Source organism: Schistocerca gregaria, chromosome 2, assembly GCF_023897955.1.
Source record: "Schistocerca gregaria isolate iqSchGreg1 chromosome 2, iqSchGreg1.2, whole genome shotgun sequence".
Lineage (NCBI taxonomy): Eukaryota > Metazoa > Arthropoda > Insecta > Orthoptera > Acrididae > Schistocerca > Schistocerca gregaria.
Window position 1 is genome coordinate 72673620 of NC_064921.1, and position 18397 is coordinate 72692016.

The 18397-nt window shown below is 39.1% G+C and overlaps 1 protein-coding gene across 9 annotated transcripts in view; it reads right to left on the reverse strand.

Moving 5' to 3' along the window:
• Window positions 1-18397, reverse strand: part of LOC126336343 (trichohyalin) — a 415368-nt gene that overhangs the window by 44677 nt on the left and 352294 nt on the right. For all 9 annotated transcript variants that reach the window (XM_049999914.1, XM_049999913.1, XM_049999908.1 and 6 more), the window contains 4 exons: window positions 11935-12061; window positions 11002-11116; window positions 2913-3080; window positions 1005-1117 (listed from right to left, as the gene is read on the reverse strand). In XM_049999914.1, coding sequence (XP_049855871.1) covers window positions 1005-1117; window positions 2913-3080; window positions 11002-11116; window positions 11935-12061 — 523 coding nt within the window. The remainder of the gene's footprint in view (window positions 1-1004; window positions 1118-2912; window positions 3081-11001; window positions 11117-11934; window positions 12062-18397) is intronic.

Sequence of the window (18397 nt, forward strand, 5' to 3'; positions counted from 1 at the left end):
AGTTTTCACAAAAACAAATTTAGTATTGTTTTGCAAAATCTCTTGTCATACCAATCACTTGTGAAACTAATTTTTCCAGCTGATTGTTGGATGTTTAAGTTTACTCCAATTATGACAAACTGATTGGGGAATATGTGTATAGAAATCATGTTCTTTCTAAAGACTTCTGTCATATTTGTGAATAAGTAAGATGCTCAACAGAAGGCTCCAGTTATAAATTTATTCCAAACCTTGGTACTGATGCTTGCTGAACCAATCTCGCATGCAGCTTCTGTTTCTATTTACATTATAGGTCTCAAAGCTAGAGTGACTTATGCTTTAATGCCAGATATGCTACCTATATGTGCTACTGGAGCAACTTCTAGGAATCAAAATGGAATAGAACTTGAACAATTTGCAATTTTTGATCATTTAAAAATAATGACAATTTTTATAAGGAAAAGGAGTATACTACTGAATACCCATGGGGTGCCACTGGTATAAGATCACTGACAGATTACATCATTTTCAAACAAAAACAGACAGAGAAAAACAGTTATTTGCCTTGTGGCAACAAACTGACAGATGTATACAAATGTTGATAGAAACTCTAGTTTCTGGGAAGAAGAAATTGTTTCTGCAGTAAAGGAGAGGAAATGACTGGAAGAACTAGGACTATCAATCACTGTAGAAAAATCAAGATAAGACAGCAAGATGCGACGAATGAGAATCCAACAAGTCATCTACCTGACAACCCATTTTACACACATGGTCACACATGGTCAAACTTTTGAGTTTTGTGTGTGTATGTCACTGACTTCAGTAATGTATCCTTAAATTGAGCTGTTACTTATAGTCAAAGCAATCCCTAGTTTCAAAACAATGCCCCACAGCACTAATGGGAGGAGTAGTTCAGTTACTAAAATCAATATTTATGATACATTGGTATCACAATTTAATATGTAACGGCAAAAATCCTTTACATACAACTGAATTCAAACCATGATAAAGTAGAGTATACTTACTTATTTTTCATTTCACGAATCTCTTTTTCCATTACTGTTGTTTCTCCAGATATATTTCGTTGTACCTTGGCCACTTTCTCAAAGTCATCCAGCTTTCGTCGAAGTTCTTCATTCTGAAGAAGTAGAGGTCCAAAAGTTATTTTTTCAAATGAAATTAAATCTCCTTATGTCATTTTGAATTTAAGTATAATAAATTCATCATTGTTTATTCACATCAGACAGACATCTGGAAATCCTGCTGAAACATTCTTTATTATGGCATGTGTAAGAACTTACAGTTTTGATGTTTCCAGCAAACATTATGCTGGCAGCACATGTCAACTGTTACAGAAACAAATAATTCTAAGTTTACTGAAAATGATTACTTAATTTTGTGTATCTTTGCTAGTGATTTGTAAAAATTACGTATCATAATTGTGTTCTGTGAAGTTGCTGATTTGCTCTCCTTGAGTCAAGTAACAATTTATCTCTGAAAAGTGAGACATTCTTACAAAAAGCTGTTTGTCAGGAATGCAAACCAGGCTACTGGCTAACATGGTGAGAGAAATTCCAAGTGAGCTACCTTTCAAGTCTCATGGAGAATGTATAAACTTGGAGAATGACATCCATTAATAGCATGTATCCATGTATGAGAACAAAGTTAAAAAGCTCTATGATTCTATAGTACAGCAGCTCTCTGAGTTACCGCTGCTTCGTCTACTGCCTAAAATATCGTGGTAAGACAATACAGGAGATGGGAATACCATGCGTTTTGTTACAAATAATAACTGCATTACCATTCTTATCCAAAATATGTAACTATGGAAAAATTAACTAACAACTGTTTAGAGTTTGGACAGCTGAACTAGGCTCTTAGCTTTCAGAGATGTTAATTCAAGATTTTGTTTTTTTGAAAATGTAACTTTTATACACTGTGTAGTTAAAAGGAACAAAAAAATCAAAGATAAGTCTAAGGGTTAGGAATTAGAACTGACTGATAGCATTATCTTTTCCATAATCTCGAATGATACAAAGAATAAGCAGCTGTCCTGGATGAATATGATACCCCAGTAAAATTCCTTCCTAACAAGAACAGCTACAATGATAATTTCGTTTTATTTCATCACCACTTAATGGCCCAAAATGCATGATGAGCAGTATTTCTTAGGACTGATTCCACCTACATGTTGGAAAAACAGAATTGGATGTAATAGTCAGAACATCAGAGAAAATGTGCTTGTCAACTCTTATAAGAGACATTAGGTATAAAATAGCAATGCTATGCATCACACATATGATAAAATTAAATTAAATTAATTAAATTATGTCAAATAACTGAAAGTTCTTGTTCATGTTGGGATCAAAAGAATATGATTTATGTATGGCCACTTTTCTTGGCACTATAAATTATCTATGCTCCAAGTTCCCTATCTTAATTCACCTTGTTGGCAGTGGGATATTGAACAATCCAATTTTGCATGTCAAGTGATGTACATTATAAGACCTGTACAAAGTACTTGGATACATATCATGGCACCAGACCACCTGCATGCTGCACTTCAAACATTTTGCTGATGGATCTACATGGGCCAGCCACCAGAGGCCACCTGCAGTGGGGCACATGACTTGCACACAGGGCACAGCATTCACCATGACTTCTAATGGAGCTCTCCTCTTTATAAGTGATGTGCAACAGGCACTCACTCTCATATTGTGTTCCTTCTTATTGTCAGTAGCTGCCTGCGCCAGTATCTGGATTATTTCAGTGTTTGTGTCTATGTTCTCAACTATTGTTGACTTGTATGTCAAAGAAGAATAAACTTGTTTATTACGGCTGTACTGTTGTTTGTGTCTTCCGTTACAACAGTACACATTACTGTTATCATCAAAAATATCATTTTTCTACTATCCTTGTTATGAGATATTTACCTCTTTGCGGAAATGATCAGCCTGATCACTGAAAACACGCTTTTCTTTCTTCACACTTTCTATTTCCTTGTTCTTCTCCTCAACAATAGTTTTCAGCCTTGCTTTCTCTTGTGCCCAAGCCTCATCAGCATTTCTCGCTGTTTTTGCCTCCAGTTCCTTTAGTTTCTCCTGTGAAGAGATATCAGATTTGTATTTTTACTGTACTTTCTCATATAAAGCTTATCATAATTTTAAAAACAAAGATTCCAAGACTTACCAAGCGGGAAAGTGCCGGCAGACAGGCACAATGAACAAAACACACAAACACACACACAGAATTACTAGCTTTCGCAACCGATGATTGCTTCTTCAGGAAGGAGAGGGAAAGACGAAAGGATGTGGGTTTTAAGGGAGAGGGTAAGGAGTCATTCCAATCCCGGGAGCGGAAAGACTTCCCTTAGGGGTAAAAAAAGGACAGGTGTACACTCGCACACACACACACACACACACACACACACACACACACACACACACACACACACACACATATATCCATCCACACATACACAAACACAAGCAGACATATTTAAAGGCAAAGAGACTCTTTGCCTTTAAATATGTCTAGGCAAAGAGACTCTTTGCCTTTAAATATGTATGCTTGTGTTTGTGTATGTGCGGATGGATGTGTGTGTGTGTGTGTGTGTGTGTGTGTGTGTGCAAGTGTACACCTGTCCTTTTTTTCCCCCATTTCGTAACTGGAGAACTAATTGTGGCAGCACAGTTTCCTATCCAACTGTAACTCCAAATCTGAATGACATATGTTGTTGTCTACTTTTCAGGTGACATATAAGATCTAGAGAAGAAGGAAAATTACCACATTTGAAAAGCCACTTGCTACATGGTTTAAGGGTTTCAGCAACAATATATTATTACAATGTTCTTTGATGGTGTCAGATTCTCCTATAAATATTCTGGAGAAAACACTGAAATTTTTAGAAACTTCCATAAAATTGTACTCAGATTCTTCTATCTTTTCAGAGTATTCAGTGGGTTAATTATGAAACACAGGTTATTACCTTATTTTACCAGTTCTATGTCATTCACTAGCCATGACTGGGTAGACAGCATCAGAGTTAACTAAAATAAAATGAATAAAATACTGCAATTTAAACTATGTAGTACAGTGAGTACTATAAAATATAAAGTTAATAACTAGATTGCAAAATACTTCACAATAACAGGGAGAACACAGGGACAAGGAAAAAAAATTCCAGATTTTCTGGTTAAAAATACAGTTTCTCACAGATGAAAACACACTTTTTCCATGTTAAATGACAGTAGATTATCCCTCAGAATTGTAAAACTAATCAATCCCTTGAATGGTTATGTTTTTATACACGGGCGTAGAATTTCCTGGCACTTTAGAAAATGAGATGCAAGGGGAAAAAACATGTTTTGGAAAGATCTTTCATGGGCAGCAACATGTAAGCTGCATATTTTCGTATTTGGATTCCACCAAACACCTCATGATATTTCCTGAACCATTGAAATAGAGATTGCGATGCGCTTTTGTAACCCAGTCACGTGATCTTGCCAGCCGATGACAGCGGATATTCAGACCATAAGACCCGTGATGTACTCGGCCAATAGCAACATCACTGTAATATCAAAGTAATGCGAATACACAAACAAGAAAAGATAATGTTTTAAATTAATATAAGTAGTTTTTCTACTAGATAAGCAAATCTTTCATACACTCCAAGAGAAGCTAAGCTTTCATATATAGTGTCAATCTTTTTTGCGCATGTTACACTTTAGGATATATCACACAAATGTGCCAGAAAATTTTTAGCTGAGTCCAGTGACTTGTCCTCGAGATTTTCCACAAATAAATTAGTTACCAGGGAGGAAAGAGGACATCCTGTAGTACTACATCAATTTGCTCATAATAACGACGTAGAGGTCTGATTTTCTGGGCTTGAAATTTCTCTAAATAACTCGTCACCAAAGAGCTGATTTTTAAATGAGAGTCAAACGCTCTGTGATTTCAGAAATTCATCATACATTCTTGCACGTAGTCCAACTTGCATAAAAGAAAATTTACTTTTAAAGTAATGCTTTTCAAACCACCATTTGCAATATTTGCCTGCGACCTGTTAGAAACAGGTTCATTGCAGTAGATGTCAGAGAGCGCCGGATAACAGGTGCCACCACACTTGCGCAGCTACGATGATGCAGGAAGCCCCTATGTTCTTACATGTTGTCATAAAAGAAACAAGACATCAGAAGATACTTCAAAAGCATCGGAATTTCGTGAACCACAATAAAATGTGCACATTTAAGTTGCGTACTTAAAGTGCACATTCATATGTCCAGATTACCAATGAAGTAGGCCTCGACCTGATATTAAGCTTTTCAGTGTAGTTTTTTGGATGTAAATTTTCTTGGAGTACCAGTACTGTATTGTCTCATGTTTGGTTCTTTATTATGGCATAATGTCATACGTGCTAGAAGATGAAAATGTGCACTTGAAATGCAGCAAGCAGTTGAAATTAGCCAATAGTGTGGAATTAAACACTTCATTTCAAATACATTGACTCCTCAGTGGGAAAGATTAATAAAAGCCAAATTTCTTTAGCAAACCGACAAAAATAACTTCATTGTTCTGCAAGTCAATTAATGCTTGACTGCCAGAAAGGTGGAAATAAAATAAAATCTGAAACTAATAACATATTATTCCATAATTATGTGAATGTATTTTAATTCACTCGATAGTACCCGGCCACAGAAATCTGCTTTGTTTTCATTTGATGAGACAGCAGTAAACGAAGAGGAAACAGCAAAATCACTAAATGTAAACACGGGCACATGGAGACTACACACGTCCCTACTATAATTCAGACTGCTCTGCATATCAGCTCCAGATCTACAATATTTCTGCACCTGAGCAATACTAGATAGTGGCACCCCTCTGCCCTCCTCCATTGAGTGTTTGAGATAGGATGCCAAAATTTAAAAAAAAGAAATAGTATTTCATAAATATGTTCATTTATAGTGCACATCTTTCTGAAGAGTCTGATACATAAAACATATGTGCTTGAAGAAATATAAGGCATGTTTTTGGTCTTAAGTGTGCCAAAGTGCAGTGCCACACCTCTTCACACAGCATTCTTCTATCGCACGTCACTGAATTTCACTCTGTGGAATTGAAACAATTATATTTTGTAATGGATGCCATCAAACTATATTCAGGACAGTGGAAATTAAAATGTCCTTTGGTGCCTCTCCTGCTCCCAGTTGGCCGGATTGACATCCTGCACCTCTTAAAAAAAATACCTAGCAATTGGTTGATGAGATTATTTGTAATCGGGAGAACAAGAGCTCTGAAAATTTGTGCTCTTTATTGACTATTAGGCAATAACTTTCTCTTTTGCTTGACATAAAACTAAATATATGATACATAAAACCAGTAAAGACAAGAGGCAAGCAAGGCAGTACACTTTTCTTCAATCCTTAGCTCCTAGCATTTTTTCTCTCTAATCTTGCTACAGCTTTACATGATATGCTTTCCTTTCTGTGAAGGAATCTATTACCTCAACAAAGTTCGTCAAATGTTTTCTTATATGAAAAATCAAAATGTCATTGTCTACTACTGCAAAAGCTGTTAATACAAATAGTACCCAAGACTGGTGTGGTTTCTCAAACTGATTACATCTATTTTGTCACTGTCTGCTAGATAAAACAAAATAGACTTTCTAATATTGCAGCATTTGTAACACACATCAAATAAACCAGGCTGTTTTGGCACAAATGGTCATTTTTATAACAAAACAAAATATAATTCACGAAGTAACAATATCAAATGCCTATTAGGCCTACTACAAGCAAAAATTTATATGTTAGTTTCATATTTCATTCATACGCTCCAGTTTCTCATGCATGAGATCAAAATTTTTATATCAATTTGGAATTGTCATATTCTTCCATAATTTGTGTGATGTTCTTGTTTCTTCTCCTTCCTCATTCTAACAAACAATCTTGTCATGACTAATACTGGAACTATTCCTGCCACTGTCAAAACTTATTCGCCTGTTAACTTCACCAACCCTGCCAGAATCACTGGTTTAGTTATCGCGCGATTGTTCTGCGGTTAGGCGTCAGGCATGCAGTTCAAAATCATATGAGTAATCGATATTGATAGACCAACATGCACTGGATTCTAGGCACTTTGTGAAACAAGGCTTTTTTCCTCCACACTACAGGCCCCAATCTATCAATCTATTTAAAGCTAGCCGAGTTACACTCGGCCTCTGTTCTCCATGTGTATTGCTACAGCTCTTTGTGTATGTGATTGGCTCCTATTGGATGTTACTTAAATACTGTATGTGAATTGCTAAATCTTCTGTGGAATAAAGTTGTGTTCAAGCCTACTGGCCATGTTGTACTTACACGTAATTACAACACAACTGGTGACGGGTGTGGCCCTATTCTCTGTGCAAATTTCTACTTTTGTTGGTCTTCCGTTTATTCTCACATTGGCTGATAATGTTATGGAGGACATTTTATCATTGGTTGGTTGAACAGCAAGTCACTCACCATGGCACTGCACCACAAATCACAGGTGCTGGACAGTCAAACTCAGGTACTCCAATCTTTGGCATATGTTCTATCTAGTTGGCATTTTCTTCAGTCTGTGTCACCTGCTGTTTTGCCCTCTATGGCCCAAATGGTTTAACCGCCATCCTTTTCTCCATACGATGAGTCCTTTGAGGAATGAGACACATACAAGAAATGTCTGCGACAACACTTTCAAGCTTTTGGGGCTACTGATGCTATTTTATGTCGTGCTTTGTTTCTTTCATGGATATTGCCAAGAATGTATCAAGTCAGCTCCCACTTTGCAGGCTCTGTCTTTGTTAATATTTGACCAAATGTATGAACTTCTTTCAAAATACTACTGTAAGCACACCCACGTTATTGCATCTCAGGTTGAGTTTTACCGCTGTAGGAAGCAACCACATCAATCCCATTTAACATGGGTGGCTGAACTACATGGGTTACCATTGTCATTTCGTGTCTGATGTGCATAAAAAGCCATATGCCCATCAGATAGTGAGAGATTCTATCATTCATTTAGCTCCAGATCATTAAGTGATGGTGAGAGAGTCTATCATTCGTTTAGCTCTGGATCATGAAGAGCAAGATCATGCCCTCCAGTGTGAAAATCCATCCATGAAGTTATGTTCAGTCTATTGGTCATGTTGTACTTACATGTAATTACGACTAGAGTTGCTCCTGTTTCCATTGACACTGAGCTGCAGATTAGGTAGACATTGTTCTACCACCAGAGAAGTATTCTTCTGTACTGTACAAAGGTTGCTCTTTTACTGTACACAAAGTTCTAGTTCTAAATTGTTTGACTGACAATGACTGAATATCCTTAGGCAGAGCATTAAATAGTGTTGGGGCCACCAATGGAAAGCTGTGCTGCATCTTAGTTAATTGACATCTTGTCCAGTCTATACTGTCTTTAGAGCTTCATGTCTCTTTCTGTTGGTCTCATGGTTTGTCTTTGTGTGGACAGGGCATCTGAAAATATTGTGGCTGAAAACAGTCAGAACTCCTAACCTGAAAAAAAAACTGGTTTGCATTGTTACTTTTTTTTGCTTGAGGTAATGATCCTTATTGCTTTTCTTTGCAAAAAAAGTATATTCTGGCAGTATACAGAATGGTCCCACAGTACAGCCCCATAGCTGCATAGTATACTGCTAGTAGGTGCTGCTGTGATATAAGACTTTTTAGTTTCCTCAAAAAGTACAGAAACTGTAAAAGTTTAGGACAAACATGTTAAGGTTAACTTGGTATCAATGAAAAAACCCAGAAGTTTAAAGGCTGCTAGGTCACCCAGCACTCCAGTTTCACTTAGGGTGCATATCATCCTCTGTGTTTTGTTTTCATTAATTTTCATCTTGTTTGTGGTGAACCAGGCCTTGGCATCACTAAAGAGGACTTCTGTTTGTTCAACAACCTGAAATACATTCTTCTCTTTTGAGAACAAAGTTGTAGCATTGACAAACTGCAAGGTATGCCTATTGGAGCTTATGTCAGTAATGAAAATTAAGAATGACAGGTGCCCTGTTCTGGATCCCTGTGGCACACCACATTTTAACATCATTTCACCTGTGTCTGCTCCTCACACTGATACAGTCTGTCATTTGTTATTTAGGTACAATTGGAGAGTTTGTAGAACAGCTCCCCCAATACCATATTACTTTAGCTTGCTGAGCAGGCCTTATATGGGACACAATCAAATGCCTTACTAAAGTCACAGAGTGCCAATGCTATAGATTCCTAGTCTTCAAAACCCAGACTTACATTGACACTGAGTAGTTGTTGTAGTTGACTTCCCCTTTTGAAAACCATGTTGTGTATCATAGGAGAGGTTATTTCCTTCAAAATAATTTAATAGCTCATCTTTCATTATGGACTCCATCACTGGTATAATAGACACAGACCTGTAGCTTGACACTTTATGTGTGACAGACTGGAACCAGAATCTGGATACCAGCCTTTCATGGACAACCTGCTCCCAGTTGCATTATCTATGCTCAAATCATGATTTGACCTAAAGCCTCTATTTGCCACAGGCTTCTCTCCACATTTTACAAGTCTTGGGTTGAAACATCATTTGATCTATTAATATGTAATCAATATCTATAATTTTTTTTTCAACATTCCATGAAGTGGCCATGGCGATCTAATCGGTGGAGCACTAGACTGCAGCACCAGAGGTTCTCGGCTCAATCTCAGATAAGGGTGGGAATTTTTCTTGTAACAGTCCCTCTGGGACTGCCTCAGGTCCACCCAGCCTGCTGTAAAAATGAGTATCAGGGATCTTCCCTGGGGGGGGGGAGGACTAAAAGTTGGTGAGGATGAGAAGCACGCCATCCTTCCCTCTCCTAGTGCTGCAACAAATAGAAAGACTGTGCTCTACCTGCAGTCGGGCTGATAGTTCGGTCATTGGCTTACATCACAAACTTCACCTTTCCACTCCATGAAATCCATTTAACTCAGACATATTATCAGCATAGTTAACAACTTGATATTATTATTATTTGTTCAGTGTCCATTAGTTTAACATCCCAGAGTATTTCGCAGTCCACTTGTAATCTATTATACAACTGCTGATGTCACTAACTTAGAGAAAAGTTTCACTTTGTAAGAGTGGAGGCAAGGTGAGATGTATGTTAGTACTTCCACCTGGAAATGAAAAAAATGGAAGCATCTTTCATTTCCAAAGAAAAGCCCTTAAAGAAACAAAATTCGTACATGAGAAATGAGATGAACAATAGACTCAACTGACACCAATTTACATTTTCTGCTACCTAAGGGAAGGAGTGCGATATGGGTAGAAATAAAACTGTGAACTGAGTCATGCAAGCTATTCTGAGACTGAAAACTGTACCTAAAAGCAGTTTTATTTTCATTATAGAACATTTTAACACTGTGTGGTGCTAAAATTGGAGCATCTATAACAAAACAGGGAAACAGATGAAAAAACTAGCAGCTGGAAGTTTAAAATTAGTTCCTTCATGACTCTCTATGTTTACAAGACCACCAGATCACTATTCACTCTTATACATAACCACCATGAAAGACAGGCCAAGGAAAAGCTTATCACCTAGTTTCAGAGCATGATGTCAATACAATGTAGCAATTTAGTCAAATTCAATAGCTGAACCAGACAACGTCACTATGTGTGCCCTAATCTACCATCCACCATACTAGCTCCTTAAGGAAACCCCCCCATTCATCCCCAACTCCACATTTGATGGACCTCTCCTCCTTCACATATTTCTATCCCTTCCACTGCTCTTCTACCTCTACACTACAATATGTTAGCATTAACATCATCTTCTCTATATGAGACAGCTATTCTTTCCAGTTTTGTTTATGTGTGTTCAAGGTTACACACTTCTGTTTTCTGTGTTGACTTGTAACTGGCTTAGAACCATATTTTCAGAGGAGATACATCAGTATAGCACGTAACTGACGTGCATAAGATTACACAGAAATTCTCAGATTTAAAACTATCATACACATGACATACCTGTTGGTCCAGTTTTTCTTTAATCCAAGCATCTTGCTTAGAGTTGTATGTTTCTCTCAGAGTACGAAGTTCTGACTCTGCACTAGCCAATTCCCTCTTTAGGGACAGGAGTTGACTGAAACACAACAAAACTGTCATATAAGAAAACAAACACTATCAAAATAATGGCAACCAATTATAAAAGATTTCAAACTATAGCTTGAACAATTTTGCTATTGACCGATTGCAATGAGCGAGAGAGGCGGCAGGGTTTGTGGGGGTGGTACAAGTGCTGTCAGCTTGCAGCTAGCTACACTTTACAAAGCTCTGCATGTACCAACAAACAAAACAATTCAGCAAGCATAAGGTGCTCAAGAAAGCACTTTTATTGGCTACCAACTATAGCTCATACTACTTGACTGAAATATCAGTTACAAAGTTATTTTAATCAAGTATAATCAATCTATACAAATACTATTGTACTTTTTTTCAGTCTCATCATTTAATTGACAGAAAACAGCAACTTTACTTAAATTCTGTAAAGCATTTATTAACGGACCTGTCAACAGTTGCAGTATTTATTAGGTGACCAGTTTTGATCCCTTGCAGGTTCATTTTCAAGCCTAGGCTACTGAGGCTGCACTGACATGGATTTTGACTTGGTAACAGGCATGTGGATTGTGGCATTCATCCTGCAAACATTTATAGGCCATGTGTTGCCACTCAGTGTTTATTATTCAGATCAAGCGCTGTGAGTACAGTCTTAGTAAGCCAGGCTTGAAAATGAACCTGTAAGGGTTCGAAACTAGTCGCCTAATAAATACTGAAACTGTTGACAGAATCATTAATAGATGCTTTAAGGACAACTGCATGTTAACTTATGGTTCCTTCTAATTTCTGAAGAGTTCTCATGTTTACCACTAAAAAAAATCATCATTTTTTTTTCCAACTTACCCCTGCAGTGTCTCTTTTTCCATGACCAGCTGAGCTTTTGTGACAACGTGTTCTTCTTCAAGCATTTCATATTTTGTAGTAAGATCTTCATACTCCTGTTTTTCATTTGCTAATTCCTCTTCAAGTTCTAGAAAACAATGGGAACTAATTAGTGTGAATGTTGCTACATACACTCCTGGAAATGGAAAAAAGAACACATTGACACCGGTGTGTCAGACCCACCATACTTGCTCCGGACACTGCGAGAGGGCTGTACAAGCAATGATCTCACGCACGGCACAGCGGACACACCAGGAACCGCGGTGTTGGCCGTCGAAGGCACTAGCTGCGCAGCATTTGTGCACCGCCGCCGTCAGTGTCAGCCAGTTTGCCGTGGCATACGGAGCTCCATCGCAGTCTTTAACACTGGTAGCATGCCGCGACAGCGTGGACGTGAACCGTATGTGCAGTTGACGGACTTTGAGCGAGGGCGTATAGTGGGCATGCGGGAGGCCGGGTGGACGTACCGCCGAATTGCTCAACACGTGGGGCGTGAGGTCTCCACAGTACATCGATGTTGTCGCCAGTGGTCGGTGATAGCTGCACGTGCCCGTCGACCTGGGACCGGACCGCAGCGACGCACGGATGCACGCCAAGACCGTAGGATCCTACGCAGTGCCGTAGGGGACCGCACCGCCACGTCCCAGCAAATTAGGGACACTGTTGCTCCTGGGGTATCGGCGAGGACCATTCGCAACCGTCTCCATGAAGCTGGGCTACGGTACCGCACACCATTAGGCCGTCTTCCGCTCACGCCCCAACATCATGCAGCCCGCCTCCAGTGGTGTCGCGACAGGCGTGAATGGAGGGACGAATGGAGACGTGTCGTCTTCAGCGATGAGAGTCGCTTCTGCCTTGGTGCCAATGATGATCGTATGCGTGTTTGGCGCCGTGCAGGTGAGCGTCACAATCAGGACTGCATACGACCGAGGCACATAGGACCAACACCCGGCATCATGGTGTGGGGAGCAATCTCCTACACTGGCCGTACACCTCTGGTGATCGTCGAGGGGACACTGAATAGAGCACGGTACATCCAAACCGTCATTGAACCCATCGTTCTACCATTCCTAGACTGGCAAGGGAACTTGCTGTTCCAACAGGACAATGCACGTCCGCATGTATCCCGTGCCACCCAACGTGCTCTAGAAGGTGTAAGTCAACTACCCTGGCCAGCAAGATCTCCGGATCTGCCCCCCTTTAAGCATGTTTGGGACTGGATGAAGCATCGTCTCACGCGGTCTGCACGACCAGCACGAACGCTGGTCCAACTGAGGCGCCAGGTGGAAATGGCATGGCAAGCCGTTCCACAGGACTACATCCAGCATCTCTACGATCGTCTCCATGGGAGAATAGCAGCCTGCATTGCTGCGAAAGGTGGATATACACTGTACTAGTGCCGACATTGTGCATGCTCTGTTGCCTGTGTCTATGTGCCTGTGGTTCTGTCAGTGTGATCATGTGATGTATCTGACCCCAGGAATGTGTCAATAAAGTTTCCCCTTCCTGGGACAATGAATTCACGGTGTTCTTATTTCAATTTCCAGGAGTGTATTTACTTCGATAATTCATAGTATCAATGTTTCCATAATGATGGAAAAATGAGCACATTACAAAACATGTTAGAGGGTTTCCCTGAACAGACATATGGTGGAAAAAGAAAGCCACTGCAATCAGATCTCAGATATGTGTGCAAATAGGCATCTGCTGCTTCAATAAAACATTTGTGGGCATGTGACTGTCTGCCATTTTGTTTATAAAAACCAATATTCCAGTCACTGTTGTAAGTGATCTTCATCAGGATGATGTATTTACTACTAGGCCAGTGCCATATACAGAACATATGTCATGTAGTTTGATCCTGCTAGTAGAGTCAGTTGACTGGGAATGTAATTGAACCCTTTTGCTCCAGCAGATTAATTGCTTGCCCTACCAACAAGCCAGCTGGTCATGTGAAACAGTCTTTAATGAACAGAAGAAAAAGAAGTTTGACACTCTACAGCAGAAGACAACTGAGAAAGAACTAAAACCAGTTAGGCATTGAATGGAGGTTAGCCTTTATAGCTATACTGATAGTGATACTGACACAGAAATCCTGTCCAAGGGGATGAAATTTTCCCTAGCACCTAAATATGTTCCTAAAGAAGATCTTGCCAAATTAGTTTTGTTGCATCACCTACCTAAAGCAAGGCAGAAAAGATTCAGTAAGACACTGGTAGTAAGTTGACTTGTGTAAATCTGCTGAAAGCAAACACCACAAAGGAAGAACTGTGATATATTTCTATTGAATTATCTGCATGTTTTGTCAGTCTAATATCAATTGCAAGTTCTCAATTAAATATAATTGATTACTTCAGATGAAAACTCCTTTGTTATGTGCAACCTAAAATTTTATGCAGTAAAGTAGCTTGTCATGTAACATTACAGACACATTTGGTTATAGCTTAACATTGCTTCAAATTCTACATCTCTGTTGTACTAGTCATTTTATTTATATCTACCATACCATTCTCATTAGGTAAATCTAATTTTTTTTTGCATTTGGTTTCCTTTTTAGAAACTGTGCCTAACACTACAAACATTTATTGGATGACAGGACCACCTCTTAATCACAGTAAAGTTATATAAGTTTTATGTGAGAGAGCTTCCATGAACTAAACTCACCAAACCTCACATGAAACAAATGCTCATCTTAATTGTGACTCAGGGCCCGGGAGTAGACAGCATTCCATTAGAACTACTGACGGCCTTGGGAGTGCCAGTCCTGACTAAACTCTACCATCTGGTGAGCAAGATGTATGAGACAGGTGAAATACCCTCAGACTTCAAGAAGAATATAATAATTCTGATCCCAAAGAAAGCAGGTGCTGACAGATGTGAAAATTACCGAACTATCAGTTTAATAAGTCATGGATGCAAAATACTGACGCGTATTCTCTACAGACGAATGGAAAAACTGATAGAAGCTGACCTCGGGAAAGGTCAGTTTGGATTCCATAGAAATACTGGAACACGTGAGGCAATACTGACCCTACGACTTATCTCAGAAGCTAGATTAAGGAAAGGCAAACCTACGTTTCTAGCATTTATAGACTTAGAGAAAGCTTTTGACAATGTTGACTGGAATACTCTCTTTCAAATTCTGAAGGTGGTAGGGGTAAAATTCAGGGAGCGAAAGGCTATTCACAATTTGTACAGAAACCAGATGGCACTTATAAGAGTCGAGTGGCACGAAAGGGAAGCAGTGGTTGGGAAGGGAGTGAGACAGGGTTGTAGCCTATCCCCAATGTTATTCAATCTGTATATTGAGCAAGCAGTGAAGGAAACAAAAGAAAAATTCAGAGTAGGTATTAAAATCCATGGAGAAGAAATAAAAACTTTGAGGTTCGCCGATGACATTGTAATTCTGTCAGAGACAGCAAAGGACTTGGAAGAGCAGTTGAACGGAATGGGCAGTGTCATGAAAGGTGGGTATAAGATGAACATCAACAAAAGCAAAATGTGGATAATGGAATGTAGTCAAATTAAGTCGGGTGATGCTGAGGGAATTAGATTAGGAAATGAGACACTTAAAGTAGTAAAGGAGTTTTGCTATTTGGGGAGCAAAATAACTGATGATGGTCGAAGCAGAGAGGATATAAAACGTAGACTGGCAATCGCAAGGAAAGCTTTTCTGAAGAAGAAAAATTTTTTAACATCGAATATAGATTTAAATGTCAGGATGTCGTTTCTTAAAGTATTTGTATGGAGTGTAGCCATGTACGGAAGTGAAACGTGGACAATAAATAATTTAGACAAGAAGAGAGTAGAAGCTTTCGAAATGTGGTGCTACAGAAGAATGCTGAAGATTAGATGGGTAGATCACGTAACTAATGAGGAGGTATTGAATAGAATTGGTGAGAAGAGGAGCTTGTGGCACAACTTGACTAGAAGAAGGGATAGGTTGGTAGGACATGTTCTGAGGCATCAAGGGATCACCAAATTAGTATTGGAGAGCAGCATGGAGGGTAAAAATCATAGAGGGAGACCAGGAGATAATACTCTAAACAGATTCAGAAGGATGTAGGTTGCAGTAGGTACTGCGAGACGAAGAAGCTTGCACAGGACAGAGTAGCATGGAGAGCTGCATCAAACCAGTCTCAGGACTGAATACCACAACAACAACAACAATTGTGACTCTTCAAGCAATTGACATATTTGACATAAATCATGAGGTGAAAGTATCCCGATTCTGATAACTGTTTTTACTTGAAAGATGATATTTTAAATACTTTAAATGAATTAAAACAGCAATAACTCTCATAATCCTTTCCCTAGACAAAATCCAATTTAGTTTTGTAATCTCTTGTTCAGGCAGAATTGTTTTATATACATCAAAATAACATTCTATTTTGAATTTAAAATGTTCTTGGCATATAGAATCTTCCATGAAATTTCAGCAGAATTGACGTATGTCTGTAACTTGCTCTCACAATATTTTGGTGCAGAGTCTGAATGTCCAAGTGTATGTTGAAAGCCCACTCATACAGACTAGTATTTATGTGCCACTAATTGCTACCATCGAGCTGAAACAAAAGGCATTCTAAAGACTTTGATTTACAGAGTCTATATTATCTCAGGTGGTAATAACTTGCAAGCAAACTGGAACACATCCAAATTGTGTTCCTGGAAAATGGATATTTATCTCAGTCGATACAAACAGCATTACAGACATATAAATGACAGTACAAGAAAGATGATAAAGCCTTCAAGACGATAGCCTACCTGTCATATATTGAAAATATTTTAGTGAAAATAAGCAGATTACTAAGGAAACATAAAGTGTAATTGATCTTTCATACGCCATCAAAAATTTCAGCAGATTGGTGAAAGACAACTTCAGACTGCACAATGAAACTGTTTACAAGATTCCATGCAAATGCAGCGAATCATATGTAGGGCAAATGATGCACACTGCTCAGGAGTGTATCACTGAACAGCAGCAGCATACTCACTTTTTACAAGCCAGCACTGTATTACTACTGATCAGTTGATGAAATATAATGAAACAAAAAAATGTGCTCCATACTTAAAATTTTGGAATGATGTCATTCTCTGCATTTTTACTGTGTGAAGATAATCAATCAGATATCAATGAGGCCAGCTTTCACTGCAGAGGGTGCTCACAGCAATGCAGAGACATATTTATTAATTTAATGTTATTTATTTATTCATCCAGGGATCAATTCACAATGATATAGGGTTGGTCATCATAGTAAAATGAAAGTAAATAGCTCAAATTACACAACACACAGAACATACAATTATGTTTTTATGAAGGCAGGATGGGTGGTTGACTTGGCCTTGATAAAGAAAACATTCCAGCATTTTGCTGAAAATGATTTAGGATAACCACAGGAAACCTAAATTAGAATGGCCGAACAGAACAAACTCCATCCTCCCAAATATGAAGTGAGTGTCTTAACAATTCACTGCCTCATGCAGTTGGTCCCTATTGTACATTGTTCTTCAATTTACACGCAAACTGTTCCAGATAACTTATCATATAAAACAAAGTTTTGCACTTTCCAGAGGACTCATTAAGGACACCTGCTGGTGACTTCTGGACCAAGAATAAGCTGCTATGCCCATTGAACTAACTCCAATCTAGTTAGAAAACTGACTCAAGAACTGTAAACATGCAACTATGCCCCATGCACATCACCTCCTAACCTCATTCCAACTGAGAAACTGAGTGGGCATCCTCACAGTGATGAGCTCAGGGGAATGACCCTTGATTTTCCTATAAACGTATGAGAATGTGCTCACGTACTGTGTAGAGGCTCAGGGTGGATGAACTTCACAGTGCCAGGTTGAGCTGTAGTGAGTAATTATTTGGATAATGACCAATCATTGCTCATAGAAACATCATTAATAGTAATACATTTTATTTAGGAACAAGTTACAATACTCGTAGCACCACTCTGCCGTGCAACACCCCTTTGAAATCATGCTAAAGACAGCAAGTGCAGAGAATTACTGTTGCAAGCAGGCAGTCAGCAGCCTGCTATGTTGCCAATGAGTAGGCAGAAATGCTGGTGTGCAAAGTCCACAGAAGTACGTGTACCATCTGGGCATGATCCTGCAACTCAAGGTGTGACATGCAGGCAGGCTCAGACACTCATCCTCATTCTTGGAGAAGAAGACAGCCTTCAGCAGCACTGTCTGTCCTTGCGAGGGGAGATTTACATCACCAGTATGCCCACACAGGCATAGGAGAGAGAGTGGCCAAACCACCCTGGTCTCGAACAGCTGCCCACTAAGACAGAAGATTGGCTGTTGCAAAAGTGAGCCTGGAGGCGACTCACTAGACAGTAGCATTAAGTCCACAGTGTTGGACTTAGGTAATAAGCCTACGGTTGGTGGATGCCAAGTCTCATGGTGG